Source organism: Podarcis muralis, chromosome 13, assembly GCF_964188315.1.
Source record: "Podarcis muralis chromosome 13, rPodMur119.hap1.1, whole genome shotgun sequence".
NCBI lineage: Eukaryota > Metazoa > Chordata > Lepidosauria > Squamata > Lacertidae > Podarcis > Podarcis muralis.
Genome location: NC_135667.1, coordinates 29605053 through 29632722, shown reverse-complemented (window position 1 = coordinate 29632722; position 27670 = coordinate 29605053). Strand labels below are relative to the sequence as shown.

The 27670-nt window shown below is 42.8% G+C and overlaps 1 protein-coding gene across 2 annotated transcripts; it reads left to right on the top strand.

The window, feature by feature from the left end:
- Positions 1 to 89: 89 nt before the first annotated feature.
- On the top strand, positions 90 to 26901 carry TOP2A (DNA topoisomerase II alpha). 2 transcript variants are annotated; one of them, XM_028751896.2, is made up of 35 exons: positions 90 to 338; positions 2749 to 2901; positions 3215 to 3305; positions 3594 to 3657; positions 4009 to 4154; positions 4777 to 4874; positions 5439 to 5651; positions 5836 to 6009; positions 6673 to 6774; positions 7297 to 7434; positions 7594 to 7732; positions 8136 to 8293; positions 9169 to 9294; positions 10033 to 10143; positions 10278 to 10383; positions 11552 to 11661; positions 12940 to 13032; positions 13999 to 14113; positions 15086 to 15207; positions 15552 to 15700; positions 15937 to 16168; positions 16807 to 16941; positions 17041 to 17241; positions 17360 to 17555; positions 18050 to 18141; positions 18657 to 18812; positions 18925 to 19008; positions 19365 to 19562; positions 19718 to 19826; positions 20038 to 20187; positions 20473 to 20575; positions 21582 to 21646; positions 23297 to 23428; positions 25775 to 25995; positions 26633 to 26901. In XM_028751896.2, the coding sequence occupies exons 1-35, from the start codon at positions 306 to 308 to the stop codon at positions 26774 to 26776; spliced, it is 4659 nt and encodes a 1552-aa protein (XP_028607729.2). In that variant the 5' UTR covers positions 90 to 305; the 3' UTR covers positions 26777 to 26901. The 2 variants fall into 2 exon arrangements, with proteins under 2 accessions (XP_028607729.2, XP_028607730.2); XM_028751897.2 differs by lacking the exon at positions 25775 to 25995.
- The last annotated feature ends 769 nt before the right edge of the window (positions 26902 to 27670 follow it).

Genomic DNA, 27670 nt, shown 5'->3' with positions numbered 1-27670 from the left:
ACGGCGATTGGCCCGGCAGCTAAAGAAGGCCGGCGGGGATTGGTCGCGGCCGTTTGAGCGGGCTGAGGCGACGCTTTTCGAAAGCGCGCTCTCTCTCTCTCCGTGAAGCGTTTCCTGCCGCCTTTGTCCGGCCTCATTCGCAGCCGCTTGGCTGAGGGAAGGTGGTTGGCTCTGTTCACAGCGCTCGGTGACTGCAAGTCTGAGGCACTAGGCCGCTGCTCCCCTCTCAACGGCCGCTTCCCACCCCCACAATCCCCGCTAGCTCTGTTGTTTCCTCTACACCCCTCGCTCCGACCGGGTCCACCATGGACTTAGAAGACTCCTTTTCCCCGCTCAAGGTGAGTCTCCCCCCCCAAAAAAAACCCCCACACCTTTATTTCACACACTCGCCTTCTTACCGTCTTCCCAGCCCCACGCAACTCAATATCGACTGAGGGGTTTTCATTCAGGACAGCGCCATTGAAATTAAACGGGCCTTAGTTAGTGGCGGCCTTTAACCTCTGCCCTCGAGCGTTGGACCCTTCTAATTCATTCTTAATCCCAGCCATTTTTCTACTTCTCTATCTTAAAAAAAACCCCACCGTCCGCATAGATGCCTCCAATTCTCTTGTTTCCTGGTTGTTTTTTTAAATGTTTATTTTAGCTTAATATGTGTTACAAGAATCCCATCATGACCCGCGGTTCCTTCTTAATCTCTCAAGAAAGAAAAAAAAACCCTCAAAAAAAATACGTACTGGTTTGGAGGTCTATTCTACAGAGACATTACGATGGGGACAGGCTTCTCATGGGAGGGGGTGCAGAACCTCAGTTCATTGAGGTTCATGGAGCTTTTCAATTTTTGTGGATCTAGGAGGGCAAATTCCTACCCAAATTCACAACAACGTTTGATTGTGGGTGTTTTTGTAGCTTCAGTATATTGCTGATGCTGGACGTAATAGGTTTTCTTTCTAGACAGAAAATATAAACTCGTTTGAATGTGGGGATTAGCATCCCGAAACGTAAGACTGTTAATGGCCCTGCTGGATTACATCAGAGATCCATCTATTCTAGCTTCATTTTTTAAGAGTGGCCAGCCAAATGTCACAGGCGTGACATGGCAACAACTTCTTTGTCTAAACAGTCTGACGTTCAGAGATAGATGACTTGAATCTCAGGCTTTTGTCTGTAAAAGGTGAGCACAATCTTTTATCCCCTTTCTCATCTCAGTTTCAGGTGTATGGGATGTTAGGAGAGGGCTTGCACCTTTGGTGGGCTGGCTAAACTAGGTGAGGGGGACTTCCCCTGCATGTAGACAGGCTCAGGGGGAAGGTGGTTTCTGCATGTGCTGTAGAAGGAAGTGAGGGATAGATGGGGCTTCTCAGCGTGGGAACTTTTGATTGATGGGGTCTGTGTGGAGAGGGTAACAACGTTCAGATTTTTGGGCATTGAATTACAAGAGGATCTGTCCTGGAGTGTCAACACAAGGGGGCTTGTGAAGAAGGCGCAGCAGAGACTGTACTTTTTGAGAATTCTAAGGAAAAATCATCTTCCGCAGAAACTGCTGCTTGCCTTCTATCACTGTGCCATTGAGAGCGTGCTCACTTATGGCTTGTGTGTGTGGTACGGAAGCTGTACTACCCAGGACAGGATGGGGTTGTGCAGAGTTGTTAAGGCAGCAGAGAGCATTGTTGGCTGCCCACTCTCCACCTTAGAGCAGATTTATGCCATAAGGTGCCATAGGAAGGCACTGGACATAGTAAAAGATCCATCGCATCCTGGTCACTGTCTCTTCGAGCTCCTGCCGTCGGGACGGAGATACAGGACGATGAAGACAAGAACGAGCCGTCTTAAGAACAGCTTCTTCTCCAGAGCAATCTCGGCCCTGAATGGGAAGCCTGGACTTTGAAAGTCATCTAATCTTCCTTGCTGTATTATACTGTATTGTTTTAATTAGTGTTTTTATAGTTGTTTTGATTTTGTGTGGAGTGCCCTACCTGGGTGGATGGAGCAGCCAAGTAATTTCGTTTTCCCCGAGAGGGGGCAATGACAATAAAGATTTATTATTATTATTATTATTATTATTATTATTATTATTATTATGAAGCCCCTCTAGGAGACGGAAAACTGATCCTAAACCTCTGCTGCCTTGCGGGATATTTTGGGGAGACAAAAAGGCTAAGGAGTAAACCCTGCACAAGTCCCCAAGGAATCTGGATGGTGCCTTGTCTGCCTCCTTCCAGCAACTCCTGCAGCCAAGCAGGTGTTTTCCTTTGGACCACATCAGCACGACCAAGAGGGGTCTAGTCATATTTTTATGTGGAAATTGTTCAGTTTGGTTATGTAGTTTTTAATGTGTTTTATTTATTTTTATGACTACTTTGCTTTATTTGAAATTATGTAAATCTTTCATATCGTAAGCCGCCTCGAGCATTGTTTTAACTGTGGAAAGGCAGCATACAAATAAAATGGTGATGGTGATCTGGGCAGCCCAGGACCTCCATAAACACTGGCCAGATTTGCTCCCTGCGGAGGTCACTTCAGTGCTTCTAACTCAGCAGCTTGACTTCACCCCCCAAATGTGCAGTCCATCGTCTCTTGAGACAGATGCCTACAGTATCTGATGTATTCCTTCTTTCAAAACTAGCTTGGTGGTAAATTCATGTCTTGTGTGTTTTTATTTCCATCCTAGCATTGTTGTTGTTACAGAAACCCACAAAGTTAGCTCATTTCTGCAGTGACTTACGATGTTTTCATTTTGCTTCCATTCAGCCAGTAGATGCAAACCCTAAAGTGGGTAAGATCACGGATGGAGATTCAAAAAAGAGGCTATCTGTTGAAAGAATATACCAGAAGAAAAGCCAGCTGGAGCACATATTGCTTCGGCCTGATACCTACATTGGCTCTGTGGAACAAGTGACTCAGGTAAAAAGCTTTTTGTTTGGGGAGTTAAGGTAGGGATTGAATGAGAGGGAGCTTTTCTGATTCCTTTGTTTTGCTAATTGTAAATAAAGTTCTAGTATCACAAAGCAGAGCTTAGACTGTTCTAATTTGGGAAGTTGAGAGGGTGATTTTTCCACAACTGTATTCCAAGGTCATGGCATCTTAGGACACTTCCAGTCAGGCCACATGGCTTATGGGAATCACTGGACAATGCTGACCTTGTGCTCACTGAATGAGCAGAGTAAAAGTGTCTGCTTTTTACTGAATATCTTCTTATTTTTAATTAACTTTTCAGCAAATGTGGGTGTTTGATGAAGATGTTGGACTGAACTGCAGGGATGTTACCTTCGTACCTGGCCTTTATAAAATATTTGACGAAATCCTAGGTATGGTGAGAGCAACATCTTTTAGTCCCAGTGGATTGAATTACAGAGGAATTGCAATTGATGTTAAATTGGCTTGGGGAATTTTCTGGCTTATCCACAAGCTCAGTACTTCAGCAAGTTGCTACCATAGCCATAAAATGGGAATTGCAGTACTGTAGTGAATGGCACAACGACAAATGCAGTTAACTTGTGATTACTGGGACTGGTTCTTAATGCCAAGCTAAGAAATATCATTAAGTACTTCATTTTTTACTAATAAGCCTTGTTCGTGTTTTCATTTTTTTCCAGTCAATGCTGCTGATAACAAGCAGAGAGATAAGAACATGTCATGTATCAAAGTTATGATTGACCCGTAAGTCCTATTCAAAACCTTTCTAGTAAACTATTTTAAGAATTGCAGGCTTAGATTGCCCCCTGTTGTCTGTTGCTCATTTTTGCAGAATTTGTATATAAATATGACTTTCATGTCAGTTATTTATGATGGGCTTAGTTTTGAATTCTGTATTTGTAAACAAACCCAATAGTGGGTTTGCAGCTGAAAATCATAAGGTGAATAAGAATCTTGTCTTTAGAGATGAGAAATTTCTGGAGCAGTGGACAGGCAGTCATTGCTTACTAACACTTGTGTAGAATAGGGAGCTAATTCCATTAACGGAGGTTTTTTGTGTTCCTGATTCATAAAGAGTTTGGTTTCTTTTTCTAGAGAGAATAACACAATCTCTGTGTGGAACAACGGAAAAGGGATTCCTGTTGTAGAGCACAAAGTAGAGAAAGTCTATGTTCCGGCTCTTATTTTTGGACAGCTTTTGACCTCCAGCAATTACGATGATGATGAGAAGAAAGTCACAGGTAGAGGAAAACCTTAATAGAAAATATTAAGCAGCTGGGAAATTATGTCTTAAGGGACTAGCCCTTTTGAAAAACCTGTCTCTTCACTACAGCTTTGTCTCTTTCATTATGTGCAGAAGAGTGGTTGAAGGGTAAAGAAGAGTTGATTTAATATGCATTATTTAAAAATATGTAACCCATGTTTTATAGTTCCCCTGTTTCCTGAAATCAGTATACTGGACAAGTTATGCTAACTTCCTACTGTTGAGCTAAAGGCAAGAGTTGAGGTATAGATGAGGGAACTGAAGTTTCAAAGTGCCTCATGGTACCAACCCTTAGCGGCATAGAACAATACTGATAATACAGGGAAGGATATAGAAATGGGCCACATATGTGGGCTTTCTTGTTGGAAGATGGGAACACTCCATTTAAGGTTTGAATGCTGAGTTTTAATCCCACTTGAAACAACAAGCAAATCTTCAAGATTGCAGCCTTGTGTATACCTGCTTGGGAGTAAGCGTCTAGTGCCCTCATTGGGACTTATTTCTGAGTAAACATGCCTAGGATTGGGCTGTATACCTCCTAAACTCTGCAAAGCTTCATGGTGTGGAAGTAACTTGATTTGTTTTATACATTGTTTTAGGTGGCCGAAATGGTTATGGAGCAAAACTCTGCAACATCTTCAGTACCAAATTTACCGTGGAAACTGCATGCAGAGAATATAAGAAGCACTTTAAGCAGGTACATGGAACCTTGTAATGATAGGTATTGTGCGCTTTTAAGATCCTGGGCCCAAATGTTATTTGGGTACATACATGGACACATGTGCATGTGCACATTAAACCAACTTCTAAATTTACTCCACATACAGTGGTACCTTGGGTTACATACGCTTCAGGTTACAGACTCCTCTAACCCAGAAATAGTACCTCGGGTTAAGAACTTTGCTTCAGGATGAGAACAGAAATCGGGCTCCGGCAGTGCAGCAGCAGGAGGCCCCATTAGCTAAAGTGGTGCTTCAGGTTAAGAACAGTTTGAGGTTAAGAATGGACCTCCGGGACGAATTAAGTCCTTAACCCGAGGTACCACTGTATTGTAAAGGTTCAGGCATCAGCTGGTCAGCATTTTTAACTGTTGTGCTTGTACATCTTCAGTACCTAACTGAAAATTGCAAAAGTGACTAAGCTAAAAGTAGAGCCCACAAAAAAATATATGCTGTTCTTTGATTAGGAACTATCAGCTGTAGCTAAAGAAATTCATCTAGTTGTTTCTGTACATAGAATTGTAAACTGTTTTCTTCCTCAGACTTGGACTAATAATATGTCTACGGCTGGAGAGATGAAATTGAAGCACTTTAATGGCGAGGACTTCACATGCATCACCTTCCAGCCCGATCTGTCAAAATTTAAAATGACCACACTGGACAAAGATATTGTGGCGCTAATGTCTCGGAGAGCTTATGATATTGCAGGATCAAGTAAAGGTGTCAAAGTTTTCTTGAATGGAAAGAATCTACTCGTGAGTGAATGACTTTCACTGTTTTTCTTCCCCTTTTTGGCAATGTGTTGGATTGGGATTTGGGGAAACCAGTCTTAAAATGTTGTAGAGTTAATTGGATGGCTATACCCATCTTCACCTAACACGTTAACAAATGAGGTAAAAGCTTTCTGCAAACATTGCAACATACCTATCTCATTTACAGATCAACGGATTCCGCAGTTATGTAGATCTGTATATAAAGGACAAGGTGGATGAAACTGGCAATCTACTGAAAGTAGTCTATGAAGAAGTGAATGATCGGTGGGAAGTCTGTGTAACAATGAGTGAAAAGGGCTTCCAGCAAGTCAGCTTCGTCAATAGCATTGCTACAACAAAGGTAACAAGCTACAGCGCTGTAGTCTGGGTATATTGAATCTGTCTTGTTTATGGCGAAACAGTTACAGTATTGCTAAATTATAGGAAAACAAATAATCCGTTGGGGGGGGGAGAATATTAATATGGTAGCTATTGGATTTGGAAATGAGACCTTAAACCTAACAAGTCTCCTTGATTTATTATAGAAGCATTGTAAATGTTTTTACTGTATTACATAATATTATTGGGGTCATTAGCTTAGAGGCCAGATCCATTCTTGAAGCTGGTTTGGAGCTTTTATTCCTCAGCCAATCTACCTCTATCTAATTAATTACTAGATATAGCAGGGGTGGAGAACCTGAGCTTCCCCCCATAGGCCATTTTGACAAGTTAATGAGGCTGTCCGCTTGTCAGTCACGTGACATGGCCATGAAGTCAGATGAGTGACCTTCAAAGGAAAGGATTTGCAGTATGTTCCAATCATTTCCTTCTTTTGCAGTCCAGCTTGAACTCAAGTCAGGCTGATCAGCAGGAATTGGCTCCATCCAGGAGCTCTAATTTCAAAGGTGCTGAATACAAATCCTGCTTGCCAAGGCACACACTTTAAGACTCCCAAACTCATGATATGTTGTGGTAGGCTCTCCTTGAAACTTTTATTAATTCTTGGGTTTTCTTTTCGTTATAGGGTGGTAGACATGTAGACTATGTTGCTGACCAGCTTATCACCAAACTCATTGACATGGTAAAGAAAAAGAACAAACTTGGAGTGTCGGTGAAGCCTTTCCAGGTATAAATCTCAGATTTCCCTGTTTAAGTGTAGGCTTCTTAGACCTCATTTTGAAAGCTTGCCTCTTTGCTGTCTTACAGCACCCTACAATTCTAGTTGCAGAATAGGCAATAGTTTTAACAGAAAATTTCCTTAAATAAAAGCATGAATTGTTATATAGAAAATGGAAAATTGTTATATAAAACTTGCCTGATACTGCTTTTGTTACCTGTGCCTGAGAAGCTCAACTTGGTAAAAATGCTGCTTCCTACATGCTAGTTATTTCTGTCATGTTCTCCCATCTTGTTTGAAGGCATCTTGCTTCACACACCCCTCCCCACCATCACTTTTTAAATAAACTTGATTATCCTTCTTTTGGAAAACAATTTCCATAACCTGGGAATAGATTCTACTAAATGCCAAGATAGTCAACTTAATTAACAACATGGGTACATATCACATTTGCAGCTGGGGAAATTTGAGAGATGAGGTTGTCCAATAAACTAAACATTAGTAGTTTATAACACCTCCATTTAATTCTAGGTGAAGAATCACATGTGGGTCTTTGTAAACTGCTTGATTGAAAATCCAACTTTTGACTCCCAAACAAAGGAGAACATGACCCTACAAGCAAAGAGCTTTGGCTCAACATGCAAGTTGAGCGAAAAGTTTATCAAGGGGGTAAGTGCTGTAGGGTGCATTGTGTTGTCATCTGTTTAATTGTTTTGGAGATGTCTTGAACTGGAATTGGGTGCAAAACAAACTGAGAAGCAAAAAAGACTTCAGCCTTATGTTTTGTATCATATTTGCTTCTACAGACAGCTTTTTCTTTCTTTCTAGGTAAGCAGTTGTGGCATAGTGGATAACATTTTGAACTGGGTCAGATTTAAAGCCCAGGCTCAGCTGAACAAGAAATGTTCTTCTGTAAAATACAGCAGAATTAAAGGGATACCTAAACTAGATGATGCCAATGATGCTGGTATGTATCGCAGTATGGTTACAAGCATAAAAGCCTTTTGATACTTTTTAGAAGTTAAATACCCTTCTGTACAGGAACCCAGATTCCTGGCCAGTGGTGGAAACTGGCCTGATTGATGATTAAGGACTTAGAGAAAGGACTGACAGCTTTGCTTCCACATAAGCTGCAGTTTGGGAAAGAGCCATATCCTTCCTTCTGTGCATATAGAGCTTTCTTTCATCATGGGTAAAGCTGCTGTCTGTTGTCTTGCCCAATACTCTATGCTTTTGCTAATTGTGCCTGACTGAAACATGAGACAGATCTACTCTTGCAATCAGAAACTTGACAGCCAGTCCTGATTAAACAGGATGAGCATGTAGGTAAATGGAGTTGTCTGGATTAAGGTGCTCAATTCTCATTCCAGGGAGCAAGAATTCTACCAGCTGTACCCTTATTCTGACAGAAGGTGATTCAGCTAAAACTCTAGCTGTTTCTGGTCTTGGAGTTGTGGGCAGGGACAAATTTGGAGTGTTTCCTCTGCGTGGAAAGCTGCTGAATGTTCGGGAAGCCTCCCACAAACAGGTGAGTTGGCAATACTTTGCAAATTCCATCATGGATCTTACTTGGCCTTGATTTGCTTTAGGTATTGCATATAAAAGCTGTCAACTGTTTTCTAAATTGTAACAGGAAAGAGATTGCGTTTCCAACCTTGTCACAATGGAAGCTGTTGACAAGGACAACTTGTGCTCTGCTCAGTGGATACTCACTGGATTGTGAGGTGCAAAATCTGCTTGGTTAAAGTGCTTTTAAAATGAGTTAAGCACTCTGAGCCTAGTAACCTATGGCTCAGGTATCTCCAACCATTTCAGACTCAGGACCCACTTTTAAACTAAGCATACATTTGGGGGCCCATTTCTTAAATATTTTACCATATATTTGCCTGGTGGTGGTGCTCCTATTGCAACCCACTAGTGGATCTCAATTTGCCCGTTGTGGATCAGTCTTCTAGACAAAAAGGGGTTGAGCCAAGTTTAAAAGCAAGATATCAATATCTGTCTAAATGGGCAGCAGGATCCATAAATTGATAGTTCATGCACTGAATCTTAGGGATGCGGGTGGTGCTGTGGTCTAAACCACTGAGCCTCTTGGGCTTGCCGATCGGAAGGTCAGCGGTTCGAATCCCCGCAACGGGGTGAGCTCCTGTTTCTCGGTCCCGGCTCCTGCCAACCTAGCAGTTTGAAAGCACGCCAAAAAGTGCAAGTAGATAAATAGGTACCACTCTGGCAGGAAGTTTCTCTGCGCTGCTCTGGCTTCGGTGTTCCGCTGCGCCACAAGCGGCTTAGTCATGCTGGCCACATGACCCAGAAAAACTGCCTGTGACTGGACTTAACTGTCAGGGGTCCTTCACCTCTCCCCACCCCCACTGAATCTTAAAGAGAAAAACCGATCTTTTTCAGATAATGGAGAATGCTGAAATCAACAACATTATCAAGATAGTTGGCCTGCAATATAAGAAGACCTATGATGATGAAGAATCACTAAAGAGTCTGCGTTATGGGAGAATAATGATAATGACAGATCAGGTCAGTCTTTTTCTCATGGGCAAGCATATCCTGCCAACAGTAACAGTACAAATATTTTGTTTGCACACGTGGCTGATAAAATAGTTAAACTATAAGGGTTGGGGGTATATGAGGTGTTAGTGGAGGGGTAGTACCACTGGTGGGGGACATGTGCTCCTTCTGGGGTACTTTTGTCCACCTTTGGCCCCTACCCTGCACTCAGCTTCTAAGAACCACAGGTGAAAGCTATCAGCATGGAACAGTACTTATCTTTAGTTACCACACCTCTGTATTGCTTTATTTACTCAAAATTTTAAATAAAACAAATTTTAATTGTTAATTTTATTATGAAAATTAAAAAATGAAGCAACAATAAATGCACACTTCTAGTTACATCCCAAATGTCTGATGGAGCACCTTTAAAAGAAACCTGAAGAAAGACTGGAGGTGGGCCCTTTAAGGGAGTGTTTTAAACACCTATCAATGGAGTTGTTCCATCATGTAGCCCACCTTTTGCTACGTTGGACCTGCTCTCCTTTATTTAATCCTTTCCATGTACAGATCCAACTGAATATGTAAGAATGTCCCTTGACTCAACCATAGTGAGTTAGAACTAGTCCAAGGCCAAGTGTTTGATCATACTGGTAATCGTAATCAGTTGTTGGCTAGCATTGGTCCCTGAAAAGATGGGTGCTGCATGCTCTTGAGTTCTACTTTCACATTGCCAGTGGCTAAAATTTGTCTTCTGAAACACTTTAGGATCAAGATGGTTCTCACATCAAAGGCTTGCTTATTAACTTCATACACCATAATTGGCCATCTCTTTTGAGACACCGTTTCCTGGAAGAGTTCATTACTCCCATTGTAAAGGTAAGCTAGCTCTCCCTCCACCCCCTTCCTTGAGTGACCACTTGAGCCAGTTGAGAACATTTCCCCTAAATTCTACTGTTTAGAATCTTAGGTCTTAAAATGCTTTCCCGTTGTTACTTTTTACTTCAAACTAGGTTTCCAAAAACAAAGAGGAGATTTCTTTCTATAGCATTCCTGAATATGAAGAATGGAAAGCCAGCACTCCTAACTACAAAAACTGGAAGATCAAGTACTACAAAGGTTTGGTTAAAACTATTTTTAACACAACTAACTTGAATCATATGAGAACTGTTGGGTGTCTGCCAGATAGTTAAGACTAGTAAACAGCCTCCGAGGAAACATTAAATATTCCATGTAAACTCTGGCAGAAAAAGCAATTGAAGGGATTTATCTATAACCACATTTCCAGTTTCTATGTAGAAAAGACGGAGAATGTGAAAGGGATATCTTGGAGCACTTAACTTACCCTAAGCAACCCCAAGGTCAGCTGAAAGTACTCTTGGCAATACCTTCGCTATACAGGCAGTGACCATTTTGCGAGGGGGTTCCCCCACATGTCAGCCAAGCACACATAAGCCTGCCCCATTTCGCCCTCCCATTTTGTCCAAAAGGACCCTGTTTCCTGCTTGGCAGGGGGTTGGACTCGATGGCCCTTGTGGTCTCTTCCAACTCTATGATTCTATGACCCGCACATTGCTGGTCATGCAACAATTGGATTCATCCAAAATAGTCTCCGCCTGTAGTAACATAAACAGTTGGTGTTCTGTTTGGAACTCCCTTATCCTGGGGGTGGGGGTCTACCAGAAACCTAATATATTTTTATATATTGTATGGACTGGCATTTTGATTGCCAAAGTTTCAACAAATAAGGTACTTACCTAACACTTTTGTGTCTGCTGGAGAGAGCTATGATAAGCTTACACTAGACATACCTGGATAAGGAATCCCGCTATTGTACTTAAACCACTTTCCCTGCTGCAATTCTTTCGAAACAGCTTTCTTCTTCCTCTTTGTAGTGTTCCATATTGGGTTGATGCACTGTTTTAATATTGGACCTGGACTGCAGTTGTAGATGATACAAAGAAAATAAACTGCATAGCATGGTACCTAATAGCTATGGGATACTAACTCTGCAGCCTTTGGTTTGGTTTTTTATCTCAGGGGTGGCTAACCTGTCATCCTCCAAATGATGTTGGTTTCCCATCAACCCAAACCAGCATTGCTCAGGATGATGTGAGTTTGGAATCCAACAATATGTGCAAAAGGTTAGCCACCCCAGATTTATGTAAATGTGCTTTGCTTCAAGATATATATAGAGAGAGACTTGTACACGCAGTAGAGAATGTCTTAAGTTGCCTAGGTTTTATTTGAGGATCTTAGTGGTGTTATCTGTCCTTAATCTCTCTAGGTCTGGGTACCAGCACAGCAAAGGAAGCGAAAGAGTACTTTGCAGAGATGACAAGGCACCGAATACCTTTCAAGTATTGTGGCCCTGAAGATGATGCTGCGATTACTCTGGTAACAAAATTGCTCCTATCCTCTATTGCTTGGGGATTACACCTGCAAAATAGTTAGGCAATAATCATTATCTGCTTTTAAAATGTTGAGTGATCCTACCAGAAATAAGCCTTTCTCCTTTTTTAAAGTTGGAACTATCTGATATATCCATATATGTCCCTGGACAAATTTGTCAAGAATTCTGCTCAATATTGATCCAGAGCAGATTCTAACATATAGTTACAGTAAAAAAGACTTAGACACATTGCAGGATTTCAAAAAGAAGAAGAAAAAAGACCAGAGGCAATTAATATTTCACCCATCAGAGCTTTCCTGCTACTGAAGGCAAATGTGCATAACGGTCACAAATCAGATACATCTGGATTAGCACTATCCATAAGATAAGTTGCAGCAGGTTTAACTTAAACTTAAAATAACTTATAATAAGACTAAAAGCTTGACATGTAAGTATGCTATGTAAAGAACACCACACGAGAAGGAAAGAGGGTGAAACCCAGGCTCCTTCTGGCCTATTACTATAGTCAGCATGACCTTGAGTGAATAACAAACAGAACGAGTTTAAACCAGCTGTTCAGCTTCTCTGAAGGAATATCCCAAACATCAGGAGCCTTCTGCTTGTTTCTAGGCAGAATAGAAACTTGCGTGTCAGCTAGAAGCTTCCAGCTTGCATCATGCAGAGAAGCTTCCAGAGACAATTAGAATAAACAAGAGCACTACACTTTAGATAGCCTGGAAACAAACGTTCAGAAACTTCTGGTAGCTGAATCTGGCCATTTCCCATCATTAAACACCAGCAAAGCTTGGTGGTGTTTGACTTATCAAAGTTTGAAGAATGTCTTTCTGGCATGTAATAGCCCAGCATTGGGGGGGGGGGGCAGGGGAGCGACTTCAAGATTTTATGGCAGTTAAATTGACAGTGAAGTGAGGGGAAACCCCATCAATTACCAAAGCTGTACATATTTGCATTATGGTTGGCTGCAATGTAGATAAGCCCTCTAACTCAACGGCCTTCCGGGGTGTCTGACTGTATTTGTCCATATTCCTGATCTTGTATGTCTCTTGATTTAAGCTGGATCCAGTCATTATTTGACTTTACTAACTTCTCTTAGTGGACTTTGGTACTGTCCAGCTCTGAGAGATAGTTCTAGACTGGCAACCTAAGCCTGTGGGTAATTTAGTGGAAACTGAGAAGAATTTAAATGGCTTCAGTAAGTGACAATATTTTTCTCACTCTCCATCCCAGACTAGTCTGAGTTAATCATTTTGTTACTGTCCTAGGCCTTTAGCAAAAAAAAGGTTGATGACCGAAAGGAGTGGCTGACAAACTTCATGCAAGATCGAAGGCAGAGGAAGCTTCATGGCCTTCCAGACGTGAGTTGCCATTAGAGCAGCATGGGATTCTCACTACATGGTTTGGGGAAGGACTAGTTCAATGGCAAAACACATGCTTTACACGCAGAAGGTCCAGGATGAATCCCTAGCATTGGCAGGTTGCAGGAAACTTGAGAGAGATTTCTGCCTGGATCCCTGGAGAGCTGCTGCTAGTTAGAAAGAACAGAGCAGACATAAGGCACCTTCTTAAAAGACTAAGGTTTTTGACAGTCAAGCATTATTTCAGTAGTTGGCCCAGGGGGTTAATGCACTGTGGGTAAAATGCAGGACAATAGAGCAGTCACCTTTCTTTTCACTGCTTTGGAGCTAATGAAAGTTTGCTTCCAAACGCAAATAACAGTTGGGGAGGGTGATTTTCCTTAAGATTGCAGCTGGTTAAAGGGACAGAGGGTTAAATTATGTCACCATAGCCCTGATCAGATCCATCTGTGTTTTTGCTTTAAAAACTGTCACATTTAACACCATGTGTTGTTTTGCCCCTCAGTGAAAGGGTAAGGAGTAAGAAGCTTGTTTTATGGTGTGGTAATGGATTAGAATGGAAGTAAAGGAGGAAGGGCTAAAGTGTCCCTAGCATATAACAATTGAAGTTTCCTGCAATTTCTTCCTGTGCCCTCTTGAGCTCAGAGTTTGTTGCATGCATGTTCATCACTGTACAACAACAAATACTCAGTTGCCAGGGCTAAACACAGACCAAGCTTTTCACAGCGGGTGTCATATTAAACATAAGACCTCAATGCAGGCAGTTAACATTTTCACTTGGGAGTCAGCAGTGATGAGCTCAAATGATGACTGCATTTCTGGATCTGCCCTTTGCTAGCAGTTCTCAGTACCTATATATGTTTGCATCAGAGTATATTGTTTCCTTTGTGCTATGATGGGGATGACACTTGAAGGCTACTATAGTTTTGAAGGTTTGATAACTTAATCTTGCTTTGTCACTCGTAGGTTTACTTATATGGCAAAAGTACAAATTACCTGACCTACAATGATTTTATCAACAAAGAACTTGTCCTCTTCTCAAATTCTGACAATGAGCGATCCATCCCATCACTGGTTGATGGTAAGTTATCTGTTATACTTCTTCATAGTCTAGATCAAGTTTCCTATTATTTCAAACATAGTTCCCCTTATAAACATAGCTGTCATTATTTTATTAGCAGACCCAGGCAACAAGGGCAGGTTGAGCAGGTGGGGACATTATAATAACAGCAGGTGTAAAAGTATAATAATTTTATTTTGAACACTTCTGCTTGAAGCAGAATTCAGAGTACAGTATTTGAAAATGTAAACTACTTTAATTATTTGCTGTGATATAAGGTGGGTGGGTGGGTGTATAGAAAACCAATGGTAAGAGAACAAAAATAGCTTACTGCACTTCTGTTTGCACCTAAGTATTCAAAGTGATGCAGCATTGGAGGGAGTTTGGGGTTTTTTATCCTACTTTTCTACTAATTTATCCAAGCAGCCTGTACAGTAAAAAAACAAAATACATCATAGGAATAAAAAAATTTATATATATATATATATATATATATATATATATATATATATATATATATGCTTTCGTAGATTTTCACGGGTACAGGAATGCAGGTTTTGGTGTCCTCGGGTGTCTTCCCATGTAAAAGTTGGGGTGTCTAGGCGACGTTTCGACGAGGTCTCACTCGTCATCTTCAGGCTGGTGCTTTCGGCTTCTTGTTCCAGTAACAAGAAGCCGAAAGCACCAGCCTGAAGATGACGAGTGAGACCTCGTCGAAACGTCGCCTAGACACCCCAACTTTTACACGGGAAGACACCCGAGGACACCAAAACCTGCATATATATATATATATATATATATATATATATATATATATATATCAATAACCACTAAAATGTGGGAGCAGCATTTGTCTATAGGCACCAAACTATCAAAGTTTCCAGGGAATCTGTTGAGTGCTGAACTGGCATCCTTGCCTTAACTGAGAGGTGTTGGTTATCGAAGGAAAGAAGCCTATTGCTTGACTTGAAGCAACCTGCTTGTTCTTTTCAGGACTGAAACCAGGTCAGAGGAAAGTTCTGTTCACATGCTTCAAACGAAATGACAAGCGGGAAGTGAAGGTTGCCCAGTTGGCTGGATCAATAGCTGAGATGTCCTCTTACCACCATGGAGAGGTAGTTAAAATGCGGGTGGTGATTGGGCAAGTAATGGCCATGAGCTGCCAAGGAGGCAGTACTACTGCTCAAACAGTGTTTACATAATCAAACTTGTATTTGTTGTTGCTTTATAGTTATAATGATATTGATGTTATTAAATGTCAACCCTGCTCTGTCCCAAATGTTCTGAGCAGCACGCACAAATGCTTAAACCGTCTGTCAGTTTCTGTTCATCTGGCCGATGTTTGTGACCAGTGTAATCTTGCCTTTGCAGCACTATTTCTTCAGTCCCAGGATGGTGGCCTTGTCCCTCTTTTAAAAGGAGATGCTTTCAGCTTCAGTTTGTTATGTTTTGATTTCAGAACTCACTGATGATGACCATCATCAATTTGGCTCAGAATTTCGTGGGCAGCAACAACCTCAATCTGCTTCAGCCCATTGGCCAGTTTGGCACCAGGCTGCATGGTGGGAAAGACTCTGCCAGCCCTCGATACATCTTCACAATGCTCAGGTTAGCAACTCACTGTCCAACTTCTGCTTTCTTGGCTTTGGCTGGGTTGTTTTGAAAGATATAATGGTGGTTTTAACATGTTCCTAAATTTAATCACTATGATAATCTTGATGTAGCATGCCCTACAGCAGGAGGTTTAGCAAGATGGTCCTCTATCCTTCCCAACATGGCACTTTTCCTGTTTCCAGGATTCCTATCTCAGAACTGTTTTAAGCACAAGCCACTTTCTTTTCTAGCTCGTTGGCACGTTTGGCTTTCCCACCAGCGGATGACAGTGTGCTGAAATTTCTGTATGATGACAACCAACGGGTTGAGCCGGAATGGTACATTCCAATCATTCCCATGGTGCTAATCAATGGTGCTGAGGGCATTGGAACTGGCTGGTCATGCAAGATTCCCAACTATGATGTCCGAGAAGTGGTGAATAACATTCGGCGCATGCTAGATGGAGATGAGCCACTTCCAATGGTAATGCAAATGTATTGATGGCTGAGTGACATAGGACTGATCATAAGAGAAATGCTAATTGGCATGTGTGGGGCAAGGGCAGATTGCTGCTTTCTAGCATGATACTTCAGCACCTCAATTTGCGGGCCATGAGATTTCAGCCCTTGCAAGTTGACAGTGAATGTTTTCTCCTTTTGATGAAAGTTTTAGTGACACAGTCTTGAACATTATAAAATGATGAGTAACCTTTGAATTCTGAAGACATCCCTCTTGTTCTTCATTAAAATCCAGTGCCTGCTCTTTTCTCCCTATACAGTGGCACCTCCAGTTGCAAACAGGATCCGTTCAAGAAGTGGCTGCATCCCAAGGAATTTGCAGCTGGAGTACCACTTCTGCATATGCGTGAGCGGCGAAACCTGGAAAAATACTTCCAGGTTTGCCGCTTTCACAACCCAAGCCCGAGTGTCCACTGTACAAGTACTACCCTACAGCAGCAATTCTGCTCTTGTCTGCTTTTCCTACAACACTGCTGTTGTCTGGCCAAATTTGCAAAGGAGTTGAGCTAGTCTTGCTGAATTGGAGTCAGAGCACACTGTACAAACTGCAAAACTGAGTGCTGTTTGGCTTACTCTGTTACAATTTCCTCTCTTTTTTTAAAGCTTCCAAGTTACAAAAATTTCAAGGGGACAATAGATGCGCTGGGACAAAACCAGTACCTTGTCAACGGGGAGGTGTCTATTCTTGATTCGACCACCATTGAAATTTCTGAACTTCCCGTTCGGACATGGACTCAGGTGAGATGTTTAATTTTCTACTATGCTCCTAGAGCCTTCCTGATGAGGTGGGGGAAAGGTACAAAGTACTGACCTCTTGCTTGCTTTCCCCACCCTTAGGTATATAAAGAACAGGTTCTGGAGCCTATGCTGAATGGCACAGAGAAGACTCCCCCCCTGATAACAGACTACAAAGAGTATCACACCGATACCACAGTCAAATTCATCGTAAAAATGAGTGAGAAGAATCTGGTGGAGGCAGAGGCTGCTGGTCTACACAAGGTCTTCAAACTTCAGACTTCTCTTTCCTGCAACAACATGGTATGTGATAAGTGGGTAGGGAAGTGCAAGTATCAAAGGAGCTCCATGCAGCCTTCTGAGCCATGATCCATGTAGGTTTGCAGGTCACAGACTTCTTGATTTTTGCTATTTGCTCCAGGTACTCTTTGACCACGTTGGGTGCCTGAAGAAATATGAGACTGCAGAGGATATTCTGCGGGAATTCTATGAGCTCAGGCTGCGCTATTACGGCTTAAGGAAAGACTGGCTTGTTGGGATGTTGAGTGCAGAATCTGCAAAACTGAACAACCAGGCTCGCTTTATCCTCGAAAAAATAGAAGGCAAAATAGTGATTGGTAAGTAGGTATTGCCAGAGCTTACCACGAGCAGTTTCTTATCTTGAAGATGGTAGGGCAGCTGGTTCCTCTTCTGAGGCTGGGGCAGGCAAACTCAAATTCATTTTCACTGAAGGAAAAGGCTCTCCTTCCAGAATTCAAACCTTCAGATAGAGAGGCAAGCTTCATTTTCTAAAGATGCACCTTGAAATAAACCATATACTAATGCTTATTTGTGGATCCCCCCCCCCCCAATGAAATAAAACCAAATTAATCCTGAAGTGATAAAACATGAACTATGCCTTGAGAATAAGGCAGTTGAAAATGGGACAGGAGAATGAAGTTGTCAATTTGATTTTGATTTTCTCTACGTGGTATGCAAATTGACCTTACTCCTTCCTAATAGAGTGCCCAGATTGCTAAATTGATATACCCATTGATTTTTGGTTGCTTGTTCAACTGGTTTCATTCATTCCATGTGGCGACCTGAAAATGTGTGTGTGGTTTTTTTCTAGAGAATAAACCCAAGAAAGAATTGATACAGGTCCTTATCCAGAGGGGTTATGATTCTGATCCAGTAAAGAAATGGAAAGAGTCTCAACAGAAGGTAGTGTATCTTCAATCTCTTCCTTTTAATTAGCTGTTCTCCAGATTCTATGTCCTTTGAAGGGGTTTCCACCAACCCTACTGCCATGGCAGGCGCTGCAGCACAAAAATAATGAGAGTATTATTAATTTTTTGCGCTGCTCTTCAGCCAAAGATCACAGGGCAAATTACAGTAAAAATCCCAAATTTACAATATTGAATCATAAAAGGCAATATTTTATTCAGGATTTTGATACCTATTAATGTTTTTAGTTATGTGTGATGTTTTTCCCCTGTTGCGTATTGCCATGAGTGCTTTATAAATATCCCAAATAAATCTTCATCCTGAATTTCACACTGTCTTAAGAATGACTGGCCTTTTTAAGGCAGAAAGGCAGCCCTATTGCAGTAGACATGGCTGATGTAGTGGCAGGTAATTCTACCTTTGCCGGGGGGCGGGGTTAAGTGTTGGGCAAGAGGTACATTGCCATGGATAGCGAGCAGCCTCAGCAAACAAATCAACTTTCTCCATTCTAGGGCAATGAAGAGATTGATGAAGAAGAGGGAGACAGTGATAAGGAAACTGCATCTGCTGCAGCCTCTGGACCAGATTTTAACTACCTTCTGAACATGCCTCTCTGGTACCTGACAAAGGAAAAGAAGGATGAGCTCTGCAAGCAAAGGGGTGACAAAGTAGGTGAAAGAGCTGTTACGGAGAAACTTGAGAGATGACATTGTTGAAGACTCAAACACGCATTCAGCTGTTTCTCCTAAATATTTCTTCCTCCTCACTGGTTCTTATTAGGAAGTGGAGCTGGAAAACCTGAAACGAAAGGCTCCTAATGACTTATGGAGAGAAGATCTTGCTGCCTTTGTTGAAGCTCTTGAAGTAAGTAACTCTGGGGGAAGAGTAGCTGGCCAGTTATTCAGTTTGCAGCCTGTTTTGATCCATCATAGCAGTAATCTCTCTTAAGGGTGGGAAGAATGTGAGCGTTCAGCAGAGTTCTGCCATCTCAAAGAATCTGAAATCCCACAAGTAAGAATGCTGCTGAGGCTGACGGTGGCCAAGTGCTGCCCCACTGGCAGTTGCCCTCTGGCCTATGCTGATATGAGCAATTTTGCTTGCTTGCTTCCTTTGCGGGGTGGACTGGGCTTTGGTTACACCAAGATTTAAAATCCCCATGCTGCCCATTCTTGCTTCTGGTTCTTTATCCCACTTTCTTTCTACCTACCTACCCCGTCTAGGAGCAAGAAAACAAGGAAAAACAGGATGAGATGGCTGGAACTGCAGGCAAGGCCACCAAAGGGAAAGGAGGAAGGCTGAAAGTACAGAAGCAGCAGCTGCAGGAGATTATGCCCTCTCCACATGGCAGGAGGGTCATCCCCCGTGTGACTGAGGAGATGAAAGCAGGTGCGGAGAAGAAAGTAAAAAGGAAAATCAAGGTAACAGAATATTAGCCTCTGTTAAGGGGTATGTGTGCGTGCGCACACTATTAAAGTGTATTATGCATATGTATATATTCCCACTTTCTTTGATACCTTTGTCCTGTCATCCATTGTATGTATAGTGACCAATTTCCCCCTTTGCTTACCTGTAGAGTGAAACAACTGAGCCTAATGGGATTCAAGAAGAAGATGGATCAGCGTGCGATAAGGAACCATTGACTCTTAAACAAAGATTGGCAAAGAAATTTAAAACAGAACCAGGTAACACCTGCTCACAAGTGTCATTCATTTTCTTTGGTAGCTTTTCTTTAGTAGATTAAGCTTCATTTAGGTTTTAAAGATTGTTTGGATGTTTGTATTGAGCAAAAAATAATGTGCATAGGTGTAGATGCATCGTCTAAGTGCTCAATACTTTTTTCTTTTGGACAGAGCATGCATTGTCTTAAAATTTAGCCAATCTGTTTAACTTAAGGTACCAAGAAACAATCCACACTGCCATTCAAGCCAGTAAAAGAAACAAAGAAAAACTCTTGGTCTGACTCGGAATCAGACAACAGTGGTGGTGGTGGTGATATGGAGGTTGTGCTGTCTCCTGAAAACATGTCAAGCTGCCCAGCAAAAGGTAGGTTTATGGTTAAAAATGATGTGGGAACTTTTGCTTGCTGCTGTACTCTTGGTATATTAAATTGCCTTTGTTAAATATCCTTGGCTTAATTGTATTTTTTTTAAAAAAAGGAAAGTTTGGAGCTTTGGAAAAGCGATTAAGAATGTTGATTCTACTTGACAGCATTTTCTAAGGCTACAGTCCTACACACATTTATCTAGTAGTAAGTCCCGCCAAAATCCGCAGCATGTACTGAGCTGGCATGTGTAAGGTTGCAGCCTAATTTTCTTCCGTTTCTTTCAGCAAAAGCAAAGAGTGTGTCAGATTCAAACCTCAGTGACACTGGTGGTGACATCCAAGAATTGGTTGAGAATGCTGCATCTGATGAACAGAATACTATTTCCATGTGAGTGAAGTACACACAAATACACACAAAATGTAACTGTTGTTAAAGGTAAAGGGCTTCTGACAGTTCAGTCGCGGACGACTCTGGGGTTGCACTTTACTGGCCGAGGGAGCTGATGTTTTTCTGGGTCGTGTGGCCAGCATGACTAAGCCACTTTTGACAAAACCAGAGCAGTGCATGGAAACGCCATTTACCTTCCCTCCAGAGCGGTACCTATTTATCTACTTGCACTTTGATGTGCTTTTGAACTGCTGGGTTGGCAGGACCTGGGACCAAGCAACAGGAGCTCACCCTGTCACGGGGATTCCAATTGGCAAGCCCTAGGTTCAGTGGTTTTTAAGGGACGTGGGTGGCGCTGTGGGTAAAACCTCAGCGCCTAGGACTTGCCGATCGTCAGGTCGGCGGTTCGAATCCCCGCGGTAGGGTGCACTCCCGTCGTTCGGTCCCAGCGCCTGCCAACCTAGCAGTTCGAAAGCACCCCCGGGTGCAAGTAGATAAATAGGGACCGCTTACTAGCGGGAAGGTAAACGGCGTTTCCGTGTGCTGCGCTGGCTCACCAGATGCAGCTTGTCACGCTGGCCACGTGACCCGGAAGTGTCCTCGGAAAGTGCTGGCCCCCGGCCTCAAGTGAGATGGGCGCACAACCCCAGTGTCGGACACAACTGGCCCATACGGGCAGGGGTACCTTTACCTTAGGTTCAGTGGTTTAGACCACAGCGCCACCCACTTCCCTTCTCGTTAGATTATAGTAAAAAATATACAAAAAAGGTGGCAAGCTACTTGCACTAACCTCATGTTACCACAAAGCTCTTCATAATGGGGTGAAGCAAACAGAAATGAAAAAGTGAGAGGTGTCTGGTGTGTAGCGTTTGTTGTCACTTCAATACCAAGAACACAGTCCATGCTATTTGTCCATTCAGTCCTATATAGTCTATTTCTGTACCGTAGGGAGCAAACACATGGAAATGGGGAGAATTTGCTCCATAGTATGTATTATGTGTTCTAGGAAAGCCAAGGGACGTAAAGGCAAAGAAGCCATCAAACCACAAGGGGTACAGAGCACCATCTCCAGTAAGTACCACTCAAGTTTAACATCTATTGTTTACGCAGCCAGGCATCGCTCTTTATTAAAAAAATTAATGTTCTGGTGCGTAAAAGTAACAAGATCATACCATAGCTGCATGTGATTAAATCGGTGTTGCCATGACTACCAGCAATATGGGACTGCCGTTAAGTGACTTTCTCATTTTTGTATCTCCACCCCCAGCTGAAAGTAGATAGTTTACTGCAGGGGTCAGCAAACTTTTTCAGCAGGGGGCCGGTCCACTGTCCCTCAGACCTTGTGGGGGGCAGGCTATATTTTTTTTGGGGGGTGAACGAATTCCTATGCCCCACAAATAACCCAGAGATGCATTTAAAACATAAGGACACATTCTACTCATGTAAAAACATGCTGATTCCCGGACTGTCTGCGGGCTGGCTTTAGAAGGCGATAGATCTGGATCCGGCCCCCAGGCCTTCCTTTGACTACCCATGGTTTACTGTTTCTCACTTCATGCAAGAAGCATCTCCTGGCCAATTCCTGCAAGATTTTTTAAAGCCTCAAATTGTAGGGAATAAAAGTGCGGAATCACCAGAATTTGAAAAAAGCATACTTTTTATTTTTAGTTTTAATTGGATTTTGTAGTGCATGAAGCTGCCAAAATCACTGCAGTCCTAGGTTAAGAGCAGTGGTCATTATTGTAATATGACAGATTGCAAGGTTTAAAAAATGAGAAGGAAATCCCATCTGCATACAAAAGAACTGCCTAATATATTTATGTTTGTGCTGATATTTCCCTGCATGGTCTCTTTTCTTTGCAAGTTCTGTAAACAAAAGGATTTCGAAGCCTTGAGGTATATCTTGTTACATTGTTTTAGAACATTTGGCAGTTTTGCTTACTCCAGAGCTTTCCAAACTGTTTATCACGACACGTTAGTATGTTGGCTGCAGTGTGTAGGTGTGTCACACGCTTGTCCTGGGGCTTGAAAGGGGTTTAATAACCTCTAGTTTGCTAGTAAGACTGAATTACTGTGTCATGAAATGAGGCATGTCTAAAAAGTGTATCACCAACATAAAAAGTTTGGAAAGCTCTGGCTTACTCCCTTGTAAAGAAGCAGTGAATATGTTCATCTACATGTTCATCTTAAATCACTCTGAGGGCTACTTTTACATTTTTATTAACTCAAGAGTTAATAAAATAACCATATTTCTGCAGAGGGGCCATTTTTGTTACCATTTTAACTGCCATTTTCTATAGTGCACCTGCTTTTAACTGCTATACTTCTAGCTGGCAGATACTTTTTTCTCTGCTTCCATCATTATATTTGCATGAGATTTTTATATTTGTGCATTGCTGTGGACTACAATATCTGTATCCAACAGCGGCTGTAATTGGAATTCCCTTAGGGAGGTGCAGAGATAGCAAGAGGACTGCAGTCAGTCCATGGGTCTTATGCTCTGCAGGCCTGGCATTGGGAGCATGTTACAATGTTTGCATTGTCTTTCCCCTTCCTGTTTCAGAGCTAAAGAGATTCATATCCTTGCCCGTGGATGTTTGCAATCTTTTAAAAGTGGCTTGGTTTGTTCTCTGTGCAAAAAAATTCTATACTGAATTTTTCAGTATAGAATTCACAATGTTTAGGACATGTAAGCTTAGTGGGGACTTTTCTTTATTCAAGTTCACGTTGAGGACTATGATTCAGGCAAACCAGTTGCAGCAGCCTCTTCTCTGCCTGCTACCCTTGATGTGCCAGCCAAGCCTGCTCCCAAAAAGAGAGCTCCAGCCAAGAAAACAGCAAAGGTAGCTGAAGGTAAGATTACTACTGATGTCTGTATGTTAAAAGGTGAGTATTCAGTGGCATTACTATAAGTGCCACAAAAGGTGTTTTGTTCTGGCTTACACTAAATAGGTGGAAGCAGAAACTGCATGATGGAGGTCCACGGCTTCACTGATAAGCTTAGAAATTAAGGGTTTGGAAGAGAGAAAGTCAAATCAAATACTCTAGTTCTGTAGTTAGTTCTCCTGCCCACCTAGCAGTTCGAAAGCATGTCAAAGTGCAAGTAGATAAATAGGTACCACTCTGGTGGGAAGGTAAACGGCGTTTCCGTGCGCTGCTCTGGTTCTCCAGAAGCGGTTTAGTCATGCTGGCCACATGACCCAGAAGCTGTCTGTGGACAAACACCGGCTCCCTTGGCCAGTAAAGCAAGATGAGCGCGCACCTCGAGTCATCCGCGACTGGACCTAATGGTCAAGGGTACCTTTAAAGGTAAAGGTAAAGGTACCCCTGCCCGTACGGGCCAGTCTTGACAGACTCTGGGGTTGTGCGCCCATCTCACTCAAGAGGCCGGGGGCCAGCGCTGTCCGGAGACACTTCCGGGTCACGTGGCCAGCGTGACATCGCTGCTCTGGCGAGCCAGCGCAGCACACGGAAACGCCGTTTACCTTCCCGCTAGTAAGCGGTCCCTATTTATCTACTTGCACCCGGGGGTGCTTTCGAACTGCTAGGTTGTCAGGCGCTGGGACCGAACGACGGGAGCGCACCCCGCCGCAGGGATTCGAACCGCCGACCTTTCGATCGGCAAGCCCTAGGCACTGAGGCTTTTACCCACAGCGCCACCTGCGTCCCAAGGGTACCTTTACCTATGGTTAATTCTCATGAAATAAATGTAGTAACTGTAACCTTGAAAAGGGATATTATTCTGAAACCTATCAGACCTTGAACATTTCTTCTGCCCCTGGAAGTTAACACATCATTTTTTTTCTTGGAGAGTTAGTGACCATTTTTGGCTGAACATGTCTTAGCTTAATAAGCCGAAATGTGAACAAGCCAAGATTCCATAGGTTTTTTTAGTAGAGGCTGTTCCATTGTGGAGTTGCTCACACAATTAAATAGCCATGTTTCTTTCCTGTCGTTGAAGCACATAGTTGTTTGCAGCCTCGGCTGACATTTGAAGATGGTGGCTATACTTCAGTTTTATCAACTGTAGTTTAGTCCTTTGTTGGCAATTAACACTGCCTTAACAGTTACCGGAATGAGTTTCTGAAGCAATGGCTTGAAAATGTAATAATAATAATAATAATAATAATAATAATAAATAATATCTTTATTGTCATTGCCCCCTCTCGGGGACAACGAAATTACTTGGCTGCTCCATCCACCCAGGTAGGGCACTCCACACAAAATCAAAACAACTATAAAAACACTAATTAAAACAATACAATACAGTGGTGCCTCGCAAGACGAAATTAATTCGTTCCGCAAGTTTTTTCTTCTTGCGAGTTTTTCGTCTTGCGAAGCACGGTTTCCCATAGGAATGCATTGAAAATCAATTAATGCGTTCCTAGGGAAACCGCCTTCAGACCAGGTCCGGGGACAGTCTGTCCCCCGACCTCTTCTGAAGGCTGGGGGGGGGGGAACAAGGGCTGGGGGGGAACAAGGGCTTCGCTGCCGACCCCCAGCATTTTAAAATCTCACCGGGACACGGGGAGATTTTAAAATGCTGGGGGTCAGCAGCGAACGCTTCGCTGATCCCGGGACGGCAGGCAGATCTGCACCGCCATCCAGAGCGGGGCGGGACTTAGCCCCGCTCGGGATGGCAGTCCCGGCACGGCAGACAGCTCTGCGCCGCCATCCCGAGCGGGGCGGGACTTCTCTGCTGTCCCGGGGAGATTTTAAAATGCTGGGGGTCGGCAGCGAACGCTTCGCTCCCGCCCGCCAGCATTTTAAGATCGCCCGGGGCAGCGGAGAAGTCTCCGCTGTCCCGGGAAGGCAGGCGGGGGGGAGCAAAGACTTTTGCCCCCCGCCGGCCTTCAGAAGAGGTCCAGGACCTCTTCTGAAGGCCGGCTGTGGGCGAAAGTCTTTGCTCCCGACCGCCAGCAATTTAAAACAGGTCCCCGGAGATTTCCCTATGGGCTTTCGTCTTGCGAAGCAAGCCCATAGGGAAATTCGTCTTGCGAAGCGCCTCCGAAACAGAAAACCCTTTCGTCTTGCGGGTTTTCCGTCTTGCGAGGCATTCATCTTGCGGGGTACCACTGTATAATACAGCAAGGAAGATTAGATGACTTTCAAAGTCCAGGCTTCCCTACCAAAATGTTGTGGTAGATCCAGGTTTTTGTGGGAAAGAAACAGAGATTTCACTGATTCTTTTGCTCTTAGGCAATCAGCCTTCTATTATGGATGCTTTCTCTAAGAAGAAGGCAACCGCAAACCCCAGGAAGGCAACAGCAGCTAAGAGTTCGGAGTCCAGCACGGATGAAGCAGCCTCCCAAAAGTGTGCACCTCCCAAGATGAAGAAACCTGCCAAAAGGAAGGTTTCTAGCTCTGACGACTCTGATTCTGACTTTGGCCCAGCTCTTAAAAAAACTACAGCAATTAAGGTTTGTTTGCCCCCATTTTTGTTCTCTAAAATTACTCTCCATCTTTTTTGTTGCCAGTTAAGTATAGAAGGAGAATGTCTTTAAGGCATACCTGAATGTCAGAATTGAAAGAGCAAAGGGGGGGGGGGTGGAAGTGCTATAGTTTTAGGGCGCCACTGAGGTCGATTTTGGCATATGGGCAGATAGAGGTGTTCTCCATAACCTATAACAAATTCTAAACATTTTTATCAACCATACATGGGCCTCGCACCATCTTGTTCACCTTGAAGTCCTAGCTAAAAGTGTGCATCTGTATATGTTGGTGACTGGTTGTGAGTGCCCTAAACAAGTTAACATGGGGCAAGCCTGCAGTGCTCTGCAAGTAAACCACGCCCTTAATAAAATATGTAGCGTTTTATTTCTGGTATGCTGTGGAATGACGCGCCCTAGGGCCTGTGGCTGAAGTGGTTTCTCCTACATAAACCAGGAATATTAGTCTATCCCTCAGGGTGCTTGTAGAGCACTAAAAGTTTTTCTTCCCCACAACTGATGCATTAATGCATCCATATTCCATAAGGAGGGGCTAGTTGTGGCCATTCCTGAGCCCACATAAAACCTATGAGAGCTAACCAGGCCCACTTTTTTTTTTCCTTTGCAGAAATCCAAGAATGTTGATGAGTCATTTTCCCTTGAAATAAGCTCAGATGAGGATTCACCTTTTCCAACTGTCGCACGTGAAAGGTTGGGTCGAGCCAGGAAAGTTGTCCAGTACCTTGAGGAATCGGACGACGAGCTATTGTGAACTGAAAGCACCTTGTTCAAAAATGGGGTGTCTGCCTTTTGATGTTTTAACATGTCTGTCCCTGTAAATATTTGACACTGTTCACTATCATTTTCATCTTAATAAACATTTTATTTCTGTTGGAAGTCGTTACTTAGAAATTCTGCTACTTCTGAATCACCATGTTTTTTTGTGTGTGCTAAAGAAAAATACATTGTGGGGAGGTGGAGTGCACAAGTTCACCGTAGCATGTTCTTGTAACACTAAGCCAGAGATGGGTTCCCATGACTCTAGAATTGTTAGACTACAACTCCCATTATCCCCAGTCCAAGCAGGGATGAAGAGACTTCAGGCCAGCGACTGTATTTCCCCAGTGCAAAAGGTTCATGTATGCAAAAGTGCCCCATGTTCTAGTTTTGCCCATTTGGGTCAGGGCCTTAATGCACATTATTAAACATGAGGCAGTCACTTCTGATGGTATTTACCTAGATCCATATTAAAGCTGAACATTCTCCCTTTGGTACTTAAGGTGTATTGTGTTTTCAATAGAAATTAGGCTGTGCTGCATTCTGGCACTTCCTGCATTCCAAAAAAATGGAATTTTGTTGTAGAAACTTTGTCATCCTTTGCTCCAGACCAGGGACATTTTTTAAATCCTTGTCAGGAGAGCCCTCAAATGTTACCCTAATTGTGCCAAAGAGTTTCAGGACCTCAAATGTGTCTTCTCTTGTGTCAGAAATCTCTAAGGGAGCCAAGTCTTGTCTTGGATTTTTGCAATTTAGCTTATTGCAGCCAATATTGATTCATAATAGCACATCAAGGGAAACAGATGCCTGAGCATCTCTTTCTGGAAAACTGCCACTTCAGCTTTCTAAGGTAACATTCCTTAGGACAGTGGTTTGCAATAAGCTACAC

Bases quoted from the DNA above. Each gene is read 5' to 3' on its own strand.
- TOP2A (XM_028751896.2), top strand. From the start codon at position 306: ATGGACTTAGAAGACTCCTTTTCCCCGCTCAAG. The intron at 7,733-8,135 runs GTATGTATCGCA...TTCTCATTCCAG, and splicing joins AGATGATGCCAATGATGCTG to GGAGCAAGAATTCTACCAGC. The intron at 10,144-10,277 runs GTAAGCTAGCTC...ACTTCAAACTAG, and splicing joins TCATTACTCCCATTGTAAAG to GTTTCCAAAAACAAAGAGGA.